Here is a 21,521-nt window from a genome sequence, read left to right on the forward strand (position 1 = left end):
TAAAAAAAACAGTGAGCACCAATCATGCTTGCCACACCGTTATTGTAATTGTTTTTATGTCTGGTGAACAGAACTGAAAAATAATCATCTGTATATTTAGCACCAAAAGTCCTTGCCAAAGATTGCTCAGGTTTGCCTTGCTGCTGAGCTACACGGAGGAAGAGAATAAGCTAGGACAGAATTTCAGGGACTAATATTTTCATATAGTTGTCCTTAGATGAAAGGATTTCAACATTGACCACTGCAGGATGAATCAAAGCCAAGAAAGTGTTGTGTTGTTTTAATATGAAATTACTTGATCTGAGCAATTACAAACTCTGAAATACCTCTAAGTGTTTGCACAAAAATTTGGTAAGTAGAAAACTAGTTTCCCAATTAAAGACCTATGGATTTTAATACAATATAAAGTGGTTTCTGAAAAGACATTATACAAGAGTAACCTGTAATTTAAGTATTTGCAATTTTCCTTTGCATATTTTTCAATTTATACAAATTGTAATATTTTGGGTAGGCTTAAAATATTTTCTAATATAAGATGATATGTTCGCTCACATGCACATCATTGTTAAATTGGGTAGAGACGCACACAAAAGATTTCAGAACAGATGAAATAACAAATCAACTTAGATTTTTTTTCAAAGGGGTATATAATATATCACAGTTTCTGTAACATGTAACAATATAATATAACAAAATGCTTCCATTTGACAAATACATATGTGAGTACTCAAGTTCAAATTACATTTGCTAAAACCAAAGACATTTTAAGGTAAATTCAAACTGCCATGTGATGTATACCTTCAAAGATGCTACTGCCCAGGCTCGTTCCTGTTCTATCCAAGAAGGAATCTGGTCACGAGCACTTCTTTGTGAATCCTTATTGAGACAAGTTACATTGGACATATAAGTTACACATTTTTTTGTGAACCACTATATTCAGTGGAAAGACTGCAAAACCCACACTTTTAATAAAAAATATTGCTCATAACAGGAATCCTTCTGTGTACTGTTGCTAAAATCATAAATGGCATAAGGAAACAAAAGCTACCAATTTAGAGATACACTGTTCACATCAAGTTTTGCTTAACTGCTTGAGCCTGAAAATGTCATTATTTAGTGTAAGTCCCGCTCAAGTCTAAGTAGTTTTCTTTTGTATAAAGACAAGTGACCCAAATGACTGACTATTTGCATATGCACTCCAATCAACTGACTTCAAAAAATAACTTAATTACATTTATTCACAGTCATGAAGAGGATGGCTCTTCACATAAAGGGCAATTCTAGGGTAATTCAACAGGCAAAGTATCATTCTGGACAACTCTGCACTAGTAAAGTTTGGCCACAGCTTTATGTTTCTATTTCTTAGTTGTTGGGGATGGAGGAAATTCTAAGGATGAACAACAATATAGTCTAAGCTGCAGCAGAATCTCCCTCATCAGGAAGCTCTGCATTCACTACAGGACAATGCCACCATTATGAGTCACAATTGTACCCTGTCATCTGATCCCACAGATCTCCAAAAGTATACATCAGAACCAGAAAAGATGCATAAAAGCTGACAAGGATGATGAAAGCTATGGAACAACTCAGAACTGGTTGCATTGTCCTGATATAGATATGTAAATAAGATTAAAGGTTAAAAGTAATTGGGAGTAATGAAAACTGCAGCCAACACTGACGGAAATAAGCTAGCCTGACCCTGACCAAAAGAAGAGAGATTAGCAACAGAAGAGGCAGAGACAAAACTCAGGTTTCTTAACACCCCTTTCAAAACTGCCAGAATATCTGGTTCAAAGAATGTCTATAATGGCTAAGACTAGGAAATGCTTAGCTTTTTCTTTTCTCTACCCTTTTCTACTGGAGGATTATTTTGAAAATATACAGCTTCTGTAGAATTGAAGGACACTTAGTAACTGTAGCATAATTAATCAGGCAAGCAACTGATGCTTCTAGCTTATGTAAACTAGGTGTAGGTAAGTACATCTCCAGATGCGGAACTGAGGCTCTGGAAAAAAGCTAATCAAATGTAGTAAAGTGTGTGGACAATCGCATCAACTCATGCAAAGACTACAACTCATGTATGACACTCTAGAAAAGAGGGATTGAGAAACACTTATTTTAGTTACAGAAAAGGCTTTAAAACCTTTTTAAATATACTGTTGAATTTTAATGAATAGCAATCGTGCTAACAGTAATAAAAAGAAAAAAGGCAGCAAAAACAAAAAAGATATGTATAGAAAACAAGTTGCCGTATTCAAAGAGGTTTATAATATTACTACGTGAAAGGTTATCTGTTCCTTTCAAGTATTAATGCAATTAACAAAACAATGCACATAATCTTAACTTCTCATGATTTAATTAGATGTTACTTTTTCCAGAATACACAAATAAAAGTAGCTTACTGATTTTCTTACGGTATCTCCAACAATCACACCTGTAAAAGTCTCCCATTCCTAGGGGGAATAAATGAACAACTCAGATAAATGACCAGACATCTTTAAGAATAAAAAAATAATGCGTAGTAGCATATAGGCAAAACAGAAATAATTCAGAGGATAAACAATTAAAACCTAGATTCTGAAAGAGTTATACAACATTTTTTAAACTCCACATAATACTAACAGTATGCCCCTTTTGTAGTATCCAAGCTATGGGATTGCAGTGCTTTACAAGCAAATAAACCAAAGGAGAAACCTTATGGTTTCCAAGACCCACAGCTTCCACCCAGATCATCCATGTACAGACTCTCAAGGAGTAACACGCCTGGCTGACAAGGACACACATACTGCCTGACCAGTTATCAGTAGGCCCATAGAATATGGACCTAATTTTTCAGTGTTGTTTCATGTTATAGCAATCAAACAATGCAGTTACTAGAACAAAAGGAGTACTTAGTAAAACAGGTTGGTATTATGAACCCTTTAGTTGCATTAAGAAAGGGGTAATGTCAGGTGAGGCAATATAATGATTAAATCTTTTAGACTTAGTATTTGTATCCAGGAAGAGAGCTTTTAATCATTTTTAAACAGATTAGATAAGTATTTAAAAACATGGTACAGATTATATAACCCTATATTTGGAGGTAGTACTAATAAACCTCCAGAGCATAGAAAATTTCCATTGTCAGTATCTATAAATCTGTGATAAAAGAAAACTTTATTTTTATTGTTAAAGACCATTGTAACATTCCAAATAAAAATTCCAATCAACTAAAACTACTCTGATATAATCTTTTGCCACCCATAGATCTAGCTGAGTCTTGAATTAATTTTCTTTCAATTTTAAGTGATGATCGTCTCCCATTAATAAACACTCATGTACAGAAAAATTCATGAAGTTTCCCTTGTTTTAAAACCAGAAATTGTGTAATATCTTTATATAGAAAAGCAGAAACAGTATATGTGCAGCCATGTAGAACTACCTCAGAAAAATCTATACACATTAATTCAGAAAGACAGTGTCTTAACATTAGAATGCTTTATCTCTTACTAAACATTGTGCTAGAAAAATTTTTATCACTACCAAAAAATTCATAAGCACAATAGGTCAAATTCTTTTGGGAGAGGGACTTGGAATATTGAATTCTCTAGCAGCACAGTTACGTGACTTCTATTCTCACCACATTAAAAGCTTTCAAATAAATATCTTGGAATAATAACCACTTCACCTTAATTTTCCTCAATAAATATTTTGCACAAGCACTCTTTTCTTAGCAATTTTAATGAAAATAAATTCTACCTTTCAGTGAAGTAAGAGGATTATTATTTGCCTGTTTTGACTTTTGAGTACTGAGATACTTGGATACTTGAGTACTCAGGAATGTGCATTACATGTAACCTATATCAAGTGGGTTAAGAACTCTAACAGCTGATGGAAATACATGCTCAACAACAGCAATCAACAAAGAAATCAGTACCTACAGCACTTAAGAAGCCTAGGCAGTCAAGCTTCAGTTTAGTCAGAAAACTATTTCCAATTTGTTGCCTTCATGAGTTTATAAAGTCAACGATTAGGAAGATAAAACAGTATTTTCAGAAGCTGAAGATGAGTAATGTATATGAATTAGGATAGTCCTAATAATAAAGAATAACCACAACTACCACCAACATGACAAATTCAAGTTAATTTTATCAGGCAGCTTCACTGAGGAAACGAATCCCACAGACTATGGGATTTCACTTAGTCAATCCATACATCTGCAATAAAACTATAGTGCATTCATAACATCAAAAAGTTTCAACCTTGTTCATTAAATCCACATCCTTCATATAATGAAGTTCCGTTACTTGCTTCAAATGTATTATCTGGTGTTTACATTCTTCCCCTTACTGACTTGACTCTAGCAAGTTGGTATTTACTGACGTTTTGTATTCCTTCTGGCCTTCAGCTTCTGCTACTATAGAAAGCCATGGATGTCCTGCAGGCTCTGTATCTCCTTTCCATGTAGGTATTTTGGATAATTAAATGTTGACTTGTGCTAATCAGCCATCAGCATTAATCTAAGACCCAAGGAGAGGAACATGAAGGTCTTATGAGGAGTGGCTGAGGGAACTGGGGAATTTTCTTCTCTAGCACTTACATTCTCTTGAAATAATTCAGGGTGCATTCCTCGTACAAAATGCAGAGCAAACATTAGCTGATCAGCCTGAAACAAAAGCAGAAAAAACTGCATTTGTATGTTCATCAGACATCACCTTTCTTATGCTTTCTTATGCATAAAGAAAATTTTATTAATAAAACAGCTCGAATTCTATAGCAGAGACTTAATGACACATCTTAATTCCAAATTGCTAATTACTTCTGCAACTTTGAGAGAAACACTGACCTGAAACCTGTATCTAACTACATCTAAAATTCAAGGGAAGAAGAAAAAACAGGTATTTTTAACAAAGCAATCATACTAAACAGAACCCATTATTTTTGAAACTATAGACAGGAAATGCTTCAAAACCACCAGAGAAGACAGAAATTTGGAAAAAAAAATCCTAGGTCTGTTGCACCACTTAAATTTCAGCCAGTTTTTGAGCACTGGAGCAATAAACGAGGAGCAAGGATTCATTGGAACTATTGAATACACCACACAAACACTTAGAACAATATTTATGAAAATAATATTGGCTTATTAAAACTGGGATTCTTATGTCCATAGACAGAAACATTCACAAACAGATGTATTTTTCCAAAGCTGTACTGTTAAGCACAGATTACCACATAGTGAAGCTGATGTGAAACACTGAAAGTAAATACTCTTTAAAATCTGGAGCGCACAGACACCTAGATCGAGACATCAAATTTCTAAGGACTGTCCTGTAACCTGGAAGATGTATTTTACCAGACAGTAGAAGATAAACACATTTTATTTCATTACAATGTAAGTTAGCATAAGGCATATTGAAGCTGATACCTCTTTTCATTTTAATAAGGTGAAATGTAATTAAAAATACAAAGCAGAGGTGACAGGGAAGAACAAGAGAAGGAAACAGAACACAATGCATAGCATTGTATTAAAGCTGCAGAACTTAGCAGTCTCAGCTGATAAACACAACACCCCTGCACTCCTATAGAAATTAATTCTGTTTTTGACTTCTAAACAACGCTGTTTGAATTTTCCACAGTGTGGTTTCCCACATACTATGCCTTATGTGTACCTCAAAATGACAGCTTGATTGTCCTTAGCTCAAGGGCATCTACATGAGAATCCTCTTACTTTCTCCATGTAATCCTTAAAACAAAAGGGCAATAGTGTATACTCAACAACTCCAGAGTCTTTTGCTGTTAAGGGCTGTAAAACCAAATCTCACAGATTCCTGAACAGGAATGGACATCCACATGTTGTGATGGCTCTGCCACCTGGTGGACACCTGAACTCAGATCCCACAAGGGATCTAGGCACACTAGAAACACTGCTATCCTGGACCCAGAGCTGCACACTAGTCATGTTTTGTCTGCATATCAGAGAGTGCCTCAAACATTTACCAGTCCTGCACACTGGTTTTGAAAAAAAGATGCCTGAATTCATGAATTAAACAGAAAATCCACTATGATACCTCCCCACAACTGAAGAAACCGGTCTGTAAGGATAAGCCGTGTCACATTCCAGTATGTAAGTTTAGATGAAGACCGCTTCATCATATTATATTCGGGGAAGAAAAAACAACATGTATTTCAGATGACAGAAATTATGATACTGATGTCAGCAAATGAACCAGTCTCTGCAATCTGTAACATCTCACCACATGTTTGTAAGTGACATCAAACTGGGGGGACCAGTGAGTACATTTAAGGCAGGGCTGCCGTTCAAAGAGACCTGGACAGGTTGGAGGAAGTGGCTGACAGGAACTTTGCAAAATTGGTGTAACACAAGTGTAAAACAAGTGTAAGTCCTGTCCCTGAGAAGGAAGAATCCCTTGTAATGATACAGACAGTGGATTGCAAAGGACTCAGGAGGGTCTTGGGAGACAGGAAGCTGGACATCAGCCAACACAGTACTCTAGCATCAAAGATAACCAACAGAACCCTGGTTCTTTTAACAAGGGCATAGTTGGCAGAGTAATGGAATTGATTATCCACCCTTCACTCAGCAGTTGTTAGACCTCATCTGTAAAATACTGCATTCAGTTTTAGTCCCCCAGTACAAGAACGATGTTGATAAACTGAAGAGTTGGGCTAACGGTCACCACGATTATCGGGGGATACATCCCAAGGATTCTCCTTCCTTGGAGCTCATAAAAAGTCACCTGGACATGGTCCTGGGTAACCTGTTCTGCTTGAGTAGGGGTTCTTGCAGGATTCTTGCAAGCTAAACCATTCTGTGATTCTGAGAACTGCATTCTTTTTTTGTGTATCTTATTGTGTATATTATCTATGAATACACTGATGAATGTAAAATTATTTATTTAAATAATTGAACAAAGTTAAGCTGAAACTTTAAGACAAAGATCTAAAATGATTTCTTATTTAAATATCATAAAATAGTTTAATGACGATGAGACTTACGTCTCCGAAGAATATTAGGTTCCCAAGACTACTACTGAAAAATGAATTGCATGAGACATCAGAAGAGATGGGACCAAATTTGAGAAAGCATAATCTAGGAAATATTACGTACATGTTATGAAGTATAAGATGAATTACTTGACTGATATTGTCTTCCTCATTTTAATGTCTGTTACATTTTTAGGTTCAAAATTACACAAGAGGGCCAAACTATTTTTGTTTTCTTTTCATTATTACTGTTTTCTCATCCAAATTCCTTTTTACATGCCTGATACATCACCTCAGACATAGATGTAAAAATTTTATCAGCTATACAATATATAAAGACTCTAGTACAGCCTCAGTGCCACAGCAGTCTTTAAAAATGTGAATAAAAGGCTGAACTAGTAGTAGATAGCCGACGGCATGAGGAGCTTATTAGTTCTCTAAATCCAGTATCAGAGCAGGATACTAAGCAGGATGCATCATTAGTCTGAAGCTGCATTGTAACTCTTACACTTCCAGTATCTTCTAAACCTTGGCCTGATCATTCATGGTGAAAATCTTTCCTACGAGAAATCTCCTATCTGCACCTTGTTTTTGAAATCTTTCATCTTTTCTGACATATAAAAATAGCTTGCCTTCCAACATTCAAAAGATGTGATGACTTACTGGAAGACTTCACAGAGTCACCACTTCAAACACAGACATTAAATTATTATGCGAATATTACATAAGAGTCCAGCTGAACTTTGATAAATCAAAATCCTTAGAAACGTTGCTACTTCTGCATCCTCAATGTACTGTTGCTAGATTTGGAGGGGGTAAAATCTTCCAAGATCTATCCATTTTCACTTACCAAACTTCAGACTTGCATCATTTCTACTACTGCTCAAATGGTCTATGCAGACCTACTGTGTCATCTTCACCCTAATACTATGAGACCTCCTGTTATGATTGCTCCAGGTGAAAGTGAAAATGAAAAGTGGAAGTGAAGGGCCCATCTATCCTAGGTTTTCACCAAGAAAGCAATAAGAGAAAAGCCATCTGACAGACATGCAGAACAAACAAGAAATACATTAAGAACATTGTATGGAGGAACAAGAGAAAAATGCAGAAACAAAGAAGCTATACAGTAGAGATTTGGGGCAGGAGGTGAAAAGAGGAAAGAAAATATTATAATGATTTGGGTTTGTTGTTTTTTTTGTTGTTGTTTCTTTTTAAAAAAGAGTAGTAATGATCATACACAACCTTACCACGACAGCTAAGTCAAACACTTATACTTTGGAAATGCTAGACATAAGACCGAACAGAATGAAGAGTACTCTAAATACTAAGCAGCCTGGAACTGGCTATGTAGACAGAATGATAGAGAGATGAGAAACTGGAGGTAAAGCAGAAATATGACTACACTGAGAATAGCCTCACCCATTAGAACACTGCTCTGTGGAAAAAATGTGCATAAGCAACCTTAATTTTGTCATAGTCTAAATTTCTGTCCTCAATTTTTTATGCTAAATGTTACAAGTGCAAGTTTTTTTTACATGTATTGCATATGTACTGACACAATACTGCTTATCTGAACTAGATCAGTGTTGGTTGCTGAAAGAATACTTCCAAGCCCAGTGCACTATATAAAAGCCAGAAAAGTACAATCTTACCTTAAACAAACAACGACAAACATATTCATACACTGTATGTTTCAATGCATCAATAAGCAGCTTGATTCTTTCTTCAGTATTACTTGAATCCTAAAAATAAAGTTTGGATTTCTAAAATTCATGTGGAAGTAAGAGATCTTTTATTACCGAGTGAATTTCACCAGGGGAAATAAAGGGGGGAGGGGCAAGAGGAGGAATAGAAACAGGAGGGAATAAAAAGGGGTGAAGATATAAAAGGAGGTTTACAAGGGGTTTTACAGGTACTGTGAGGTTTATCTGAAACAAATTCTTTTCTACCTTTCTGGAGATTATAAAGGAGGGTAATGTGGATTCACAAGCTGTTAACCCCTTCCCTAAGTCTAAAAGTGTAGGAAAAATGCAGAAGGGAATAGAGGAATAAAAAGAAAGAAAGTAAAGGAGGACATGAGTGGCAAAGACAGAAGTTCAGTTTTAAATAGGTTATCATAATAGGAAGGAAGGAAGAAATTATGAAAGGTTGTGAAACTAAACAAGAAGTTAGAAATTTCATGTTGTGGAAAAGAAGGAATGGGTAAAAAACCTTAAAGAAGGCAAGTTTGCATTGTTGGAAGGACGTTTCTGCTAATGACTGGAGCTGAAGGAATGTTGTAAGCATGGACATGAGAATAAAGGGCAATCCAAAGTGACATGATAAAAGGCATGTGAATTCATTTTTGAAGTGGAAACAAACAGGAAAAAAAAAAGATGAATTTTGGAGATGCTCAATAAAAAGAAAGCACATCATTAGTCAGTGTGGGTTTTTTACATCTAAAGAGTGAGGTGACAAAGGATAAATCCATAATTCTGCACTTCAGTAAGAAAAATGTAATGGCCATGAGAATACAGAAAAGTAAAAGTGACATTTTCCTAAGACGTGCATGCTTACAGACTGTATAAAAACAGTTTTTTATCTTCCTTCCAATAACTGAACCATGTAGAAATATAGGTCTTTTCTTATTCTAACCCTTGTTGGTAGAATTAATTGGAGATTGTTTAAATAAAGCCTGCAGTAATGAGCTGAAGTTATAGTTAAACTTGCTTTTCCTAATTCATTCACCTTAGACAAGGCACAAGCCTGAAATAACAAATAAGAGCAACTTTGGTTTTAGATGGCCTAGCAATTTTACAATTTATATGTAATGTAAATGGCAAAAAAAAAAAATCCATGTGTATATATTCTGAATATGTAAAGCACAACAGTTCAGCATCACTACTTATTATACGTTATTCCCTAAAAACGTTCAGAGCAACTAAAAAATTCTAAGGATCAAAACAGAGTGATTCATCTGCAGCACTCACAGCTTTAGAAGAAGAGAAAATACCTGCTCGCTTTGCAGGGCCCTTTGGAAAAGCCGTAGAAAGGCCGCCAAACTAAAATGGTACATATTATTAATTTTGGACAAGTCAGAGATAATAAAATACATCTTGCTAGCACTCTCAGCTAAAGGGAGATAGGCGTCTCTCTCCTGTGGATAAAAGAAAAAAAGCATATATATATATGGTGTATATATATATATATATATATATATACACACACACACACAAATTAAAACAGTACATTGCTGCCATCTACTGGATATTACATAAACATTTATTCACCCCTGTTGAAAAATTCAGATGACTCCCACTGCTACTTGAGAAAACAGAATCCCTTCCGACTTTTCAAACTGAGGGCCGTGTACTCAAGACTTCAATACTATCTTTAGGCTTAAAACTTGGCAGAAAACACCTGGGTAAAAAGTTTTTTAAGTTATGAAGAACACCTTGGAAATTAATTCTAAGGGCACTGAGGTCTCCTCCCACCACAAAGCACTTCCCAAAACTCAGCAGCAAATTCAAAACATAACAAATAGGACACAGGAGAAAAATTTGTAATGTGTTACAAAACCCAGCCATGCCAGATGAATAACACCACCAATTAATTAATTTTTTGCAATAGCAAGGGATTTATTAAACAAGAATGTCCATTTGAGCCTTGAAAGTCAGTCATATTGTTTGCAATAGCTGATGGTAAAAGTAAAAAAACAAAGTCAAAACCTAATACCTGCCAATAGGTCCTTGGGAAAAAAAAAAATTGAATTCAAACTGGCAGGCTTTAAGTTGTGTAACAAGTGCAAATTAAAGACATTTCAGTACTGAAAATGCTTTCTGTACTTGCATTATGCAAGTATCTCTTACTTCAAAAGATGAATTCAGTATGTTACTGATCTTACTGTCCTGCAGATGTACATATACTCTATTTACACACACAAGATAACTATTCTCAGCAGGAAAAAAGCAGCAATAAAAGATCTTTTTTTTGTCTACCTGATCAAGGGAACTCTGAAGTCTGTGAGATTCAGCAAGCGATTCTTGGATGAGGGCACTACTTGCTTTAGTCTGATTCAAAGATTCAATCAGATCTTTATTTTCTAGTATGTTGCCTTGCGATGTTGCAAGTGTCTATAAAAAAAAAAAGTCACCTATGTTACATTAAAAAAAACAACTGCAAAGTAAGCATTTTAGAAGCTGACGTGCATATTTCTGAATCACTGAATGCACCGAGAGTACGAGGGTACTAGAAAGTTTACTCCAAAAACTCAGATGATGTATTAATGAAGGCTGGAAAATAAAACTCAGGACCAAACTCTCAAAATCCAGACTGCCAAATTCTGAAACAAGCTGTCATTAAGCTTTTCAGAATGATTTGTATGATCAGATTCTTATACACTAACATCCCAACAGGAAATACAAATCTTTTTTTTCTTCATATTTCACTACCAATTTAGCCTGAAATTGGCTACTTGCAGTAACTTGCTGTACCTGATCAATCATAAATTTGTTTTGCCTCAAAACAGTACAGTCCAACATCCCAATACAATTTTGTCCTCATTTCCAACTGAGAGATAAATATTCACGATTACAACATTCCCAGTTTCATAATGAGATCCCTTCAAAATGCTTTTGATTGCCCCACCTCTTTCCTGAGTTCTCCTGTACAAACGCTTCCACTTTTAATAAGAAGAGGGAAAAATGAGTGATTCCCTGGCATTTAAGGTTTGCTTTTTTTTTTTTCTAGCTCTCAGTAAACACACTTCAATACAATTTCTTGGTCACACAACACAAAATTGGCTTCTTGTTGGTTAATATTTACTCTCAGGCTTCATCTGAAAGTGAAAACTAAATGGGTTTTATACACAGTAGACAGTTAATTTAAAGTTTTATCTTAAAAAAAATAAAAATAAAAATTACCTAACAAATATACCTGCAACTATATTAACTCATTAGGCCATGAAAACATCTTAACATGCAAGATTTGTAAAGACAGCCAAGGGGAAAAAAAAAAAAAGAGCTATGAGCTTTCCTCACCTTAATACAACACACACCTAATATTTTAAAATTAAAATAGTTACTATATAATAATAAAAAAAAAGTGATCATAAAGCAATGCACTTTAGACACTGCATCAAAGGTTCAGATCTGCTTAACTGACTGCAAACTGTATTCCATATTTCCATATTTTAAGTAAAAAAACATTATTGGGCAAGATGTGATGAATTGTTTTGTGCAACTGGTTTACAGGTTGTATACCCTAGCATGTTTTGAGAAGTCAAACCAATACTTCCTAGGATAGCACATCAGGATATCTGGATGCAGAGTTAGAATAGAAGAATGCACTAAGTTATCTAGTTGATAAGAGTAGGATAAGATCATCTTGGTACAGGTACTAATGGAGCCACCTAGGAAAGGTGGCTGATGTACATATTTATATTTCTTTCTTACCAACATGCCCAAGTATATAATGCTTTTATCTTCTCAAATCAAAAATTCTGAGGGGTCATTATTCCAGTACTTTCTTTTTACATTGAAACACATAAAAATATTAAATTTATCTTATTGGCCTAACAGATACAGCAGGTGAATTTATTTTACCTCCAAAAGAGATTCCTCAAGCTTAGCTAGTTGTATCTTCTTATCTTCTTCCTGTCGCAACAGCTTTGTCTTCTGCTCTTCCAAATCGGGCTTTTCATGCTGAATTGTTAAAGCCAAAAGCTAAAAAGAAAGGAGATTATTTGATGTGGTAGAAGATACTTTAATATTTCATAATATACAATAATAAATCATATAGCATTAATTGTATACCAGTTTACAGTCTACTTTTGAAAGTAGACTTCTGAGGGTTTGAACAGAAAACAGGAGCTTAGCAATTAATCTCATGTAACTCAAGTCAATGAGATAGTTTCCATTTTCATTATTAGACTTGCTACTTGGTTTCAAAGTGCATAAAAACAATCTTCTAAAATTTTAATTTAGTATCAGCACTGATTTTTCTGTTTATAGTTGTGTCCTACAAAATATCTCAGTGACCATTAACACAAACTGCACCATGGGGCTTCTACTAAAGGCTGGATGTATCTATAAATACCTACATTATTTTTATTTTAAATGCCTACCTGACCTCTTAAGCCACTTCCTGTTGTGGTAAAGTTTACTTCTGTAACAATAGAAGAAGCATCAGGTGGAATGAAGGGATTTGGGTTCCTTGTTGATAGAAAAAGACGGAACTCTTCATTATAATCTATAATTTTTTCACCTATTTGTATAGCATAGTGGGGTCCTGCAGATAAAAAATATATTATAGTCACTGATTCTAGATTCTAGTCATGCTACAATTATCTGAAAATAATGGTATTTGTGTCATACTTTATGACCAACAGATTAAAAGATACTTTATGAATAATTTATAAATGAATTTTATAAAGAATAATAAATAAAAACTTAAGAAACATAAGCTATTCTGCATTTCTAGACTGAAAAATGCAATAGTGTAGCAATGGTGTGTGAAAGCTATATGGTGAAAATATTTAATTGACGAGGTTCATTTAATTATCACTCCCAATAAAAAAGATCAAATGGCAGAAAATGCACTTGATGTAAAAGCGATATGAATGAATATTTGAAATCTTCTAACAATGACAGGAGACAAAACAGCACAGAAGACACATTAGATAATTCTGCTTTTGTCTAAGAATCCTGTCATTATTTAAACATATTCATTTAATTTGCCACATAGGTATACCACTCTATAAAATCACCTTTGCCACAAATACATATTGGCTAAGATGGTGCAATATTTTCTGAATGTGACACCAAAACATCAGTCTTTATCTCTGAATCTGTTACATTTACTTGCAGAAGTTTGATGCTGCTATACAATCATAATTCCATTAAAATATTACTTTCGGTGATATTGTTATGGAGAAAGACTATAAAACTGAAGATGTTGGAATATCTAGTTATTAGATTAAAATAAAACTATTCTGTTAAGAAATATCCTGTAAATTTGTAAATTACTGTAAATACACTTAATTTAATCACAGTGGAAAAGAATGAATTTATTCATTTTTGTTATCATATATTCAATCTATTTTTATAATATTGAGATTCTGACATTTCTCAATATGCTTCTCACAAAATTAAACCATATATATGGCTTCTCACCACTCTCTTTCCACCACAGAAAATTTTCATTATAGCTGTGTTAGAAACAAATAAACTTTAACAGTCACGACTAGAATAAGATTTTTGCCTCCTGATACTAAAAAGAAGGAAGAACAGAATTAGAACATTAAAAGTTTCAAAGTGAAAATTTCTCTTCCAGAGAAACTTCTGAGGTGGCAGTTAGGTCCTTCTCTATTATTAGCACTAGGAGCAGAAGATCAGAAATGCTCCAAGTATAAATCTCTTGCTAAAACACTGCTACAGATGAAAATCACATACCAATTTTGCTTCTGTGCCAAGGATCAGAATAAATTTTAGGCTTATGTTGTAAAAATGTCAAACAGAAAATGGAAGCTGTACAAGGACAAAGTAACTGCAGTATATAAATTCACATTTTCTTCTTAACTTCATTTCATTCTAAGTAGTGAAAAGATGCCCAGTCATCACAAGCAAAATAATGCAGAGAGGCCTCCACTACCACTTCCACATTTTGACAAACAGAAGGTGTGCGCTTCATAGCCAAATGACTGAGATGACTCAAAGAATGACCTGCTCTCCCTTTTCAAAATACAGCTCCCTAGTCTGGACTTGCACAGATCTAGAGTTAACAGAGTTCACATGGAAGAGGCTGCCTGAGGTGTTATGAGCAATTTCCCTGAATAAACTTGTATTTTTGACTTAATCTGCTTTCTCCACAGTTCTGCAAACACATTCATCTCTTAATTTGATTCCTTTTGAGATGTATCTCTGATAACACTGTATTTCTGCTTTCCAAAATTCAGCAGAAGCTAGTGAAATAAAACAGTTGTCAAGATTTCCATCTAGCCTCCTACAGAACCTTGAAGTCACCACTCAGGTAGTGCTCTCAGCTCCTACTGATGAGAAAAAAAAGAAAAGTAAGCACATCTGTAATGGAAGAATGATCTGAACTAACAGCTTCTTGTTATTTTACAGACCTGTCCCCATATAGGGGATAACTACATCTAAGAACTCCACAAATGTTTTTATACTGTTTCACTGCATCAGTAAAGGGGACGCATTTCACTGAATTCTATGACCCCTCGCACTCCCATTCCAAAGTCACGTCAGGGATAGATCTGAGCATCTTCTTTAGTCTTTAGACAAATGAAAGACAGAAAGCAACATCAACACTCTAAGATTCTGATTTCTAATTGCATAATCAGTTGTGTAATTTCTGGTCGATTCATTGCCCAAAATTCCTAAGAAAGACCATGTGTTTGAAATTGCCGCTAGAAATTAAGTTAAAATTTAAACTCTGCAAGAATTCATAAAAACACTTTATTCTAACTCCAGTCAAAAAAAATCTTTAAATACTTCTCAGTATTTTTCAACTTGGCAAACAAGAGCATAACTCCAACATAACTAATGCACTGAATTGTTAGCAGCATGTATAGTAGCAGCATATTAAAGAGGAAAAAACAATGTAATACTCATTTTTTCAGAAAAATTAGGTTTTATATGATGTATATGGATCTAACCTTCAAAAGGTTTGAACAAGCATTTTTAAAGATTTTGGTCATTTACCTTGGACTACAAGATCTTTTCTCAGCAACGGATAAAGTACAGGTTCCACTCCATCCATTTCCTGTATAATAAGTGTTTTACCAAACCTCACCGCCAGCTCAAGAGCTGTTAGGAAGTTGGTGTCCTGGGCAAATGAAAACAAATTCCTTTGATTCATGTTATTTTGAAATATCAACACTTTGACAGCAGTGTAAAAGACTGAAAACTCTATAGACACTTTTAAATCATTTTAGGAATGCACAGGAAGTCATTATACCAGGAATCTGAATCTAAATATCAGTAGGATAACCAAACAATTCTACTACACGCATCATATGGTAGCCACAAGTATTTAATTTAAATACATTTGATACGACTAAAGGATTGCTTCAGCTACTGACATACAAGCAGCCAATTTAACATGCCTAGCTCTCCTTGTGCTGCATCAGAAGAAAGCAGGTCTGCAACAGATCTTGTGTCATGTCTGCCAGATGTATCTGGCTAGTTAGTACATCTCAAATATTATTGGTTAGCTGTGCCTCAAAAAGGAATCAAGACCTAAAGCCAGGATTCACACTGATACTAAGATATCTAAATACAGGCTTTTGCCTGTAGGTATCTAAACACACACTTGGTTTTTAAGATTCCATTAAAGTCAGTGGTGATCCTGGATAATGCAGTCAACAAGCCCAAAAGTTAATCAAGCCAATCTGCTAGCAGGTTAAGTATTCAACTCTTAACTCGTACCTTCTGTGAGTATCCAAAATGCCTACGTATGGCTGGCATGGATCTCTAGAAGACCCACACTCTGCTGAAGCAATACCCTGAGGCCAGGTGGGATCCAATAAGGGACCTTAGGATGGCACCACAAGTTCGTCTATGTTTGTGCAAATGAAACAAGCCTAGCCACCCATGTAAACTGACATGGTGTCTTAATCCTGAATTGAAAACTAGGCAAGTACTTCCAATGTAGATAATAAAACACGAAAATCACAAGGAAGAAGTATATACATACTCCTGAAATCCTATGAACTGCAACAAATACAAAATAAATAAATAAATAAATAATATATTTTTAGAAATATTTTACTATCTCTCTCCCAGCAGGGAATACTGATACTCTTGAAAAGGGCAGCACAAAGAGACAAGCTTGTAGAAATAAAACTACAATAATGTTGACCCTCAACTTTAAATACTCTGATTTCCTTCTTGAGTAAATAGATTATCAGTAGCATCTGATAGAATCACCATAAACTAAAACTGTGAGAAATTACATGCTTCATGAAATATGAGCTCATATTTGGTGATAGCTATCACAACTAATAAACTGCTCTCTAAAGTCTGGAACTGAGGATATCAAGCAGAACAAAACTAAGACAAAGAGTAAATACTGGACCTGCTGGTTAACAACTTCCAACCGTGATTCCTTCAAATGTGTCTTCAACCATTCTGTAGCCCGGAAAGAAGGGTCTATCAGAAACGGGCAAACTTTACTCTAAGAAAAAAATCAGAAAATCACGGAAATCTATTTTAAGAATTAAATTGAATGGGTAAAACAAATGAATACTGTACAATGAATTAAGTCCTCTTTTATTTCCCCAAACTGATGTTATGCACGTTTTAATATTTTTTCATTAACAAACTGTTTAAAGAAACACTAATGACCTAATAACAGAATGACAACAAACAACAACAGTATAAGAACAGTATAAGAACATTATTTTCTTGTCTTTTTTTTTTTTTTGGTAAAATATCATGTTTAAATCCAGTTTAAAAGATGCTGAACAAAATACCTGCAAAAGCAAAAGGATTTGAGCTGAGGAAGGGCTTGAAAAAGTTCTTAACGTACAATGAGATTTTTAGGAGCTCAATCTATCTAACTAAGAAAAAGATGAAAATAAGATTTGATTACAGCATGTAAGTACCTTTGAGAGTACAAAATCATATTTGTTGAAGAGCTTTTTAATCAAAGTGAGAAATTAATAGCTAGATCTAATATCAAGATGATAAAGCAAGACTTATTTAAATTGGAAAAAAGCTGTAAATGGTTTGTGAGAATCACTAATCATCCAAGCAAACAACGTGTGGCAAATGTAAATTCTCCTCTCCTAAATGGTATTATATTTTTACTTTCTATCAGACCAAAGAAATAACTACATTATAACTACAGTATTATGTTATATAAATGTGCAATTGCGTAATATGTCCATTTATTGGCATATATCTATATGCTATTATGTGATAATACTGAATCATGGTTATAAGCACAGTATTATAATTTATTAAAATTATTTTCTCTGGTATTAGCTACTGGCCTTAAGTGAATGGCATTTTATGTCCTATATCACAGAGATAAGCTAATGATTAGCTTTAGGGATTTCAGATCTAGATATTTTGAAAGGCATCTGCATACAGCTTTTTACTTTTTCAAGACCAAAAAAGTGAGAAATGATATGTCAAGTGCACATTTATAGAACATAATCTTCCACTTCTTGTAGTAGTGTTTATTGTTAGTAATAGACTAATAGCAGATCTCATCTGTTCAACGTCTGGAAGAAAACCATAAAAGCAGAAAAATAAAAAGGATGTTCTTTATTTATTTTCTTTTTGGTACGGAGTACCCAGAGTTAGATAAATATTTGTTTCTCTGTGCATGTTTTATGGTGCTAATAACACACTGAAAATGAAATTGTTCAAAATTCCAGAAGGATATGTTACTGAAACTTGTGGAAATTGAAATACTTCTAAGATAAGATACAAACGCAAGTTTACCTGCAAGATAACAAGAGCATTTTCTATTGAAAGGTCATCTGAAGGTAAGCCTTCGCTTTTCCAAACTAACTCCTCACTTTCTGTGCACAGGAACCGCCGTAAATCAAACTCTGATAAATGAAAGATCATAAGTTTGTGCTAATATTTATAGCTTGCACATTTTAAGCCTTCACCACTTTATATACAGCAGAGATTCTGTCTTAAAGGAGTGCAAGTCTGTTAATTGCCCTTACATTATTTCTTGAACGTACTGCTATTTTCTAGCTGATGTTACCAAAAAAAATGGCGCTGTTAACACAGACAGATAAAGATGATTACTGAAAAACAAGAAGCATTCAGAGCCCATAGGCAAATTTTCAACACTTAACGTGAATGCATTCATTCATGTAAACTTTGCTTTTTAAGCACAGGCTATGGAACAAAACCTTAAAAAAATATAAGTAGTTATAATCTTAAGAATTAACAGAATAATCCTAAGAAATAGTTGTATCTGTATGTACAACTACTTATTGAATAAGAATTAATGTTGTCATTTTTCATATGGGGACACCAAGACAAAGGAGTTTGTTCTTTAGAACTTACTGGCATTTCTCACTTTCTCAGTCAAGCTGACTTACACACCCACACCCACACCAATTACTTTCAAGGCCTGCTGATTTGGTCCATTCATCCAATCTGGTTTTCCTCTGATCCTCAGGAGCAGCAGAAAGATAGGTAATAAACGCAGCTGCTAACTGAGCTCTCTTAGGCAACGTAGACAGTTCATGTGTTATCTCTGACACCTTCAAATAAAAAAGAAAAATTACAGAATGTATATTATAAATAAAAACTACGTTAATATTTCTCATAATTCATTTAAAAGTCAGAATTAAATTCACCTGCCATTAAGAATACAATTAGACAGCTTCGCTCCTTGAATTTCAAGTACCTGTATTTAGCTAACTCACTCCAAAATGTAAGTGAAAATGTGAGAAAAGTTCTTTTTAGCTCTCAGCTACAATGTGGACAGATATTTCTGAGAATTTAGCTCCTAACTATGGATTTGATGAACACTTCAGGTTGTCACTTGTGAGCAACTGGACAAATCATAATATTATAAGAAAAATAGGAAATATGTGATCTCATAGTATCAGCTAGTGAATGCTACTCAAATACGTATGTAGATACTGAATACCGTGTATTATCTATTATACTCAGAAATTTGATTCTCTGAAGACTCACAAGATAAAATACATTTATCATGTATCTTTGAATAAGCTACCTGCACTTCACCACCTATGCTTTGAACTCTTCTAGTATTTTGGAAAAAAATACAGCAGAGCAAAACAACAAAGAATACTGCCATTATTGACTTGAAAAAGTAATGTCACCTTTGCATTTAATCAAACTGACAAAAAAAAAAAGCTGACACACATACACAAGAAACTTGTTACTACTACCTCCTCACTTTAAAGGGAGATGAACACAGCATTTTCAGCACTAAATTAGGCACCATCTTCAATATAGGATGAGTACCTGACTAATACATCCGTTATTCTGCTAGGTATGCTAATATATCTACACCATACCATTAACAGAGCAGGGTAATCTTCTAAAGAGAGGGATAATGTACCAGGGTGAAAAACTGAGTCATTTTTATAAGTGTTTAAACTCAGATTCAAATATGCCCAGACCTTACTGCAGCAGATGGAGTATCTAAAAGACTACTTGCAAAGGAAAATCTTCCCTTTCTTTCCATTCTGCTGGTCATCCTGTGAGAGTATTCATCCAACACTAACACTAGTTCTTCAAAATGAAGGCATTTAACCTAAGCTGATTGTTTAGGCTTTTTCTACTGTCAATGAAGAGACAGGCAACTGTCTCTCAGCAGGGATATATATCCCATCCTTAAGTACCAAAGAAAGCTAGGTATCAATTTCTGGAGGTGGCAGCTATTTTCAGCTTATATATATCTTGGAGTTTTCCTTTCCTGCTTCTGACTGAAGAGTTGTGTCCAAAGGGTTGCCAATTTCTCCCAAATATAACAAGATTTCACTTAAAAATGGACTTATCAAAATATCAGCTATAAGAAGTACGTTATGAAAATTTTCACCAACCTGGGTACTCCATCTTTTGTGTTCCCTATCAAGTTGATTTATCAGTACCTCTGCAGCTTTCAATGTCTTCTGAGCTTTACTTAGTTCTGCTTCAAGTTTTGCTGCTTCAGTTGTTCTACACTGGAACCTGTAAAACAATTACTGTTTAAAATTGCTATCACAAACTACTAAATTTATGGACAGTTACTTCAAAGGCAGCTTAACTTACTGAACTTGTCATGAATCCCTCCCTTATGGTTCATGAAGAATACAACAACAGTTGTCTTTTATACCATCCTCTGCTCTTTAGTAAATGAGCTTGTTAGACTTACCACAAACAAAATTTAGATTCACAGGTGAGATATAAAAACACATTTCCAATAAAGACTATAATGTCTGAAAATCATTTCTTCTTCTACTTAAACAGTATGACTTGATTTTAGTGGTCGATGTTTTGTTCTGCACATAGTTGGGACAATAGCAGACTCAACACCATGCTACAAATTTGTAACTCTTCAGTAAATACTATCTATAAATATGGTGGGGAGTCTCTCCCCATCTTTCTTGTTAGGTCCCCTTTAGGTACTGGAAGGCCACTGTAAGGTCTCCCCAGAGCCTTCTGGAGACGGACAAGTCTAGTCCTAAAAAGACACTGAAGTCATCTCAGATTTAAAAGGTGAGACACACATCACTCTATTTTTGACATCTGCTGTATCTACACTGGAGGCTTCTGACTCAGTAGTGAGAAACACGTACTTTGAAAGAGCATTCCATCTTATCAATGAGATGAACTGCTACAGGTAGCCTAAGTATGGCTTCTTCTGATGTACACATCTCACAGTACAGAGAGTTACATTTCACAGAACCATAGAATCATAGACTGTTTTAGGTTGGAAGGGACCTCTGGAGGCCATCTGGTTCAACCCTGTTCAAGCAGGGACACCCAGAGCCGATATCTCAGGACCATGTCCAGGTGGCTTTTGAAGATCTCGAAGGAGGATACTCTACAGCCTCC

At 34.7% G+C, this 21,521-nt stretch overlaps 1 protein-coding gene across 10 annotated transcripts in view; it reads right to left on the reverse strand.

The window, feature by feature from the left end:
* Positions 1-21,521, reverse strand: part of DYNC2H1 (dynein cytoplasmic 2 heavy chain 1) — a 165,880-nt gene that overhangs the window by 83,414 nt on the left and 60,945 nt on the right. For 9 of the 10 annotated variants that reach the window (XR_007168797.2, XR_007168798.2, XR_010828405.1 and 6 more), the window contains exons 61-73: positions 20,528-20,654; positions 19,072-19,213; positions 18,432-18,541; positions 17,056-17,154; positions 15,681-15,804; positions 13,088-13,251; positions 12,567-12,686; positions 10,962-11,096; positions 9,977-10,120; positions 8,637-8,726; positions 4,580-4,645; positions 2,403-2,453; positions 799-876 (exon numbers count right to left, since the gene is read on the reverse strand). Coding sequence is in view for 5 of the 10 variants with exons in the window: in XM_048078168.2 (XP_047934125.2) it covers positions 799-876; positions 2,403-2,453; positions 4,580-4,645; positions 8,637-8,726; positions 9,977-10,120; positions 10,962-11,096; positions 12,567-12,686; positions 13,088-13,251; positions 15,681-15,804; positions 17,056-17,154; positions 18,432-18,541; positions 19,072-19,213; positions 20,528-20,654 (1,450 nt within the window). In the remaining 5 variants the exon portion in view is untranslated. Of the gene's footprint in view, positions 1-798; positions 877-2,402; positions 2,454-4,280; positions 4,500-4,579; positions 4,646-8,636; positions 8,727-9,976; positions 10,121-10,961; positions 11,097-12,566; positions 12,687-13,087; positions 13,252-15,680; positions 15,805-17,055; positions 17,155-18,431; positions 18,542-19,071; positions 19,214-20,527; positions 20,655-21,521 lie in introns of those variants that run through there. The other variant, XM_066989842.1, reaches the window with a different exon arrangement.

Source organism: Anser cygnoides, chromosome 1 (genome assembly GCF_040182565.1).
Source record: "Anser cygnoides isolate HZ-2024a breed goose chromosome 1, Taihu_goose_T2T_genome, whole genome shotgun sequence".
Lineage (NCBI taxonomy): Eukaryota > Metazoa > Chordata > Aves > Anseriformes > Anatidae > Anser > Anser cygnoides.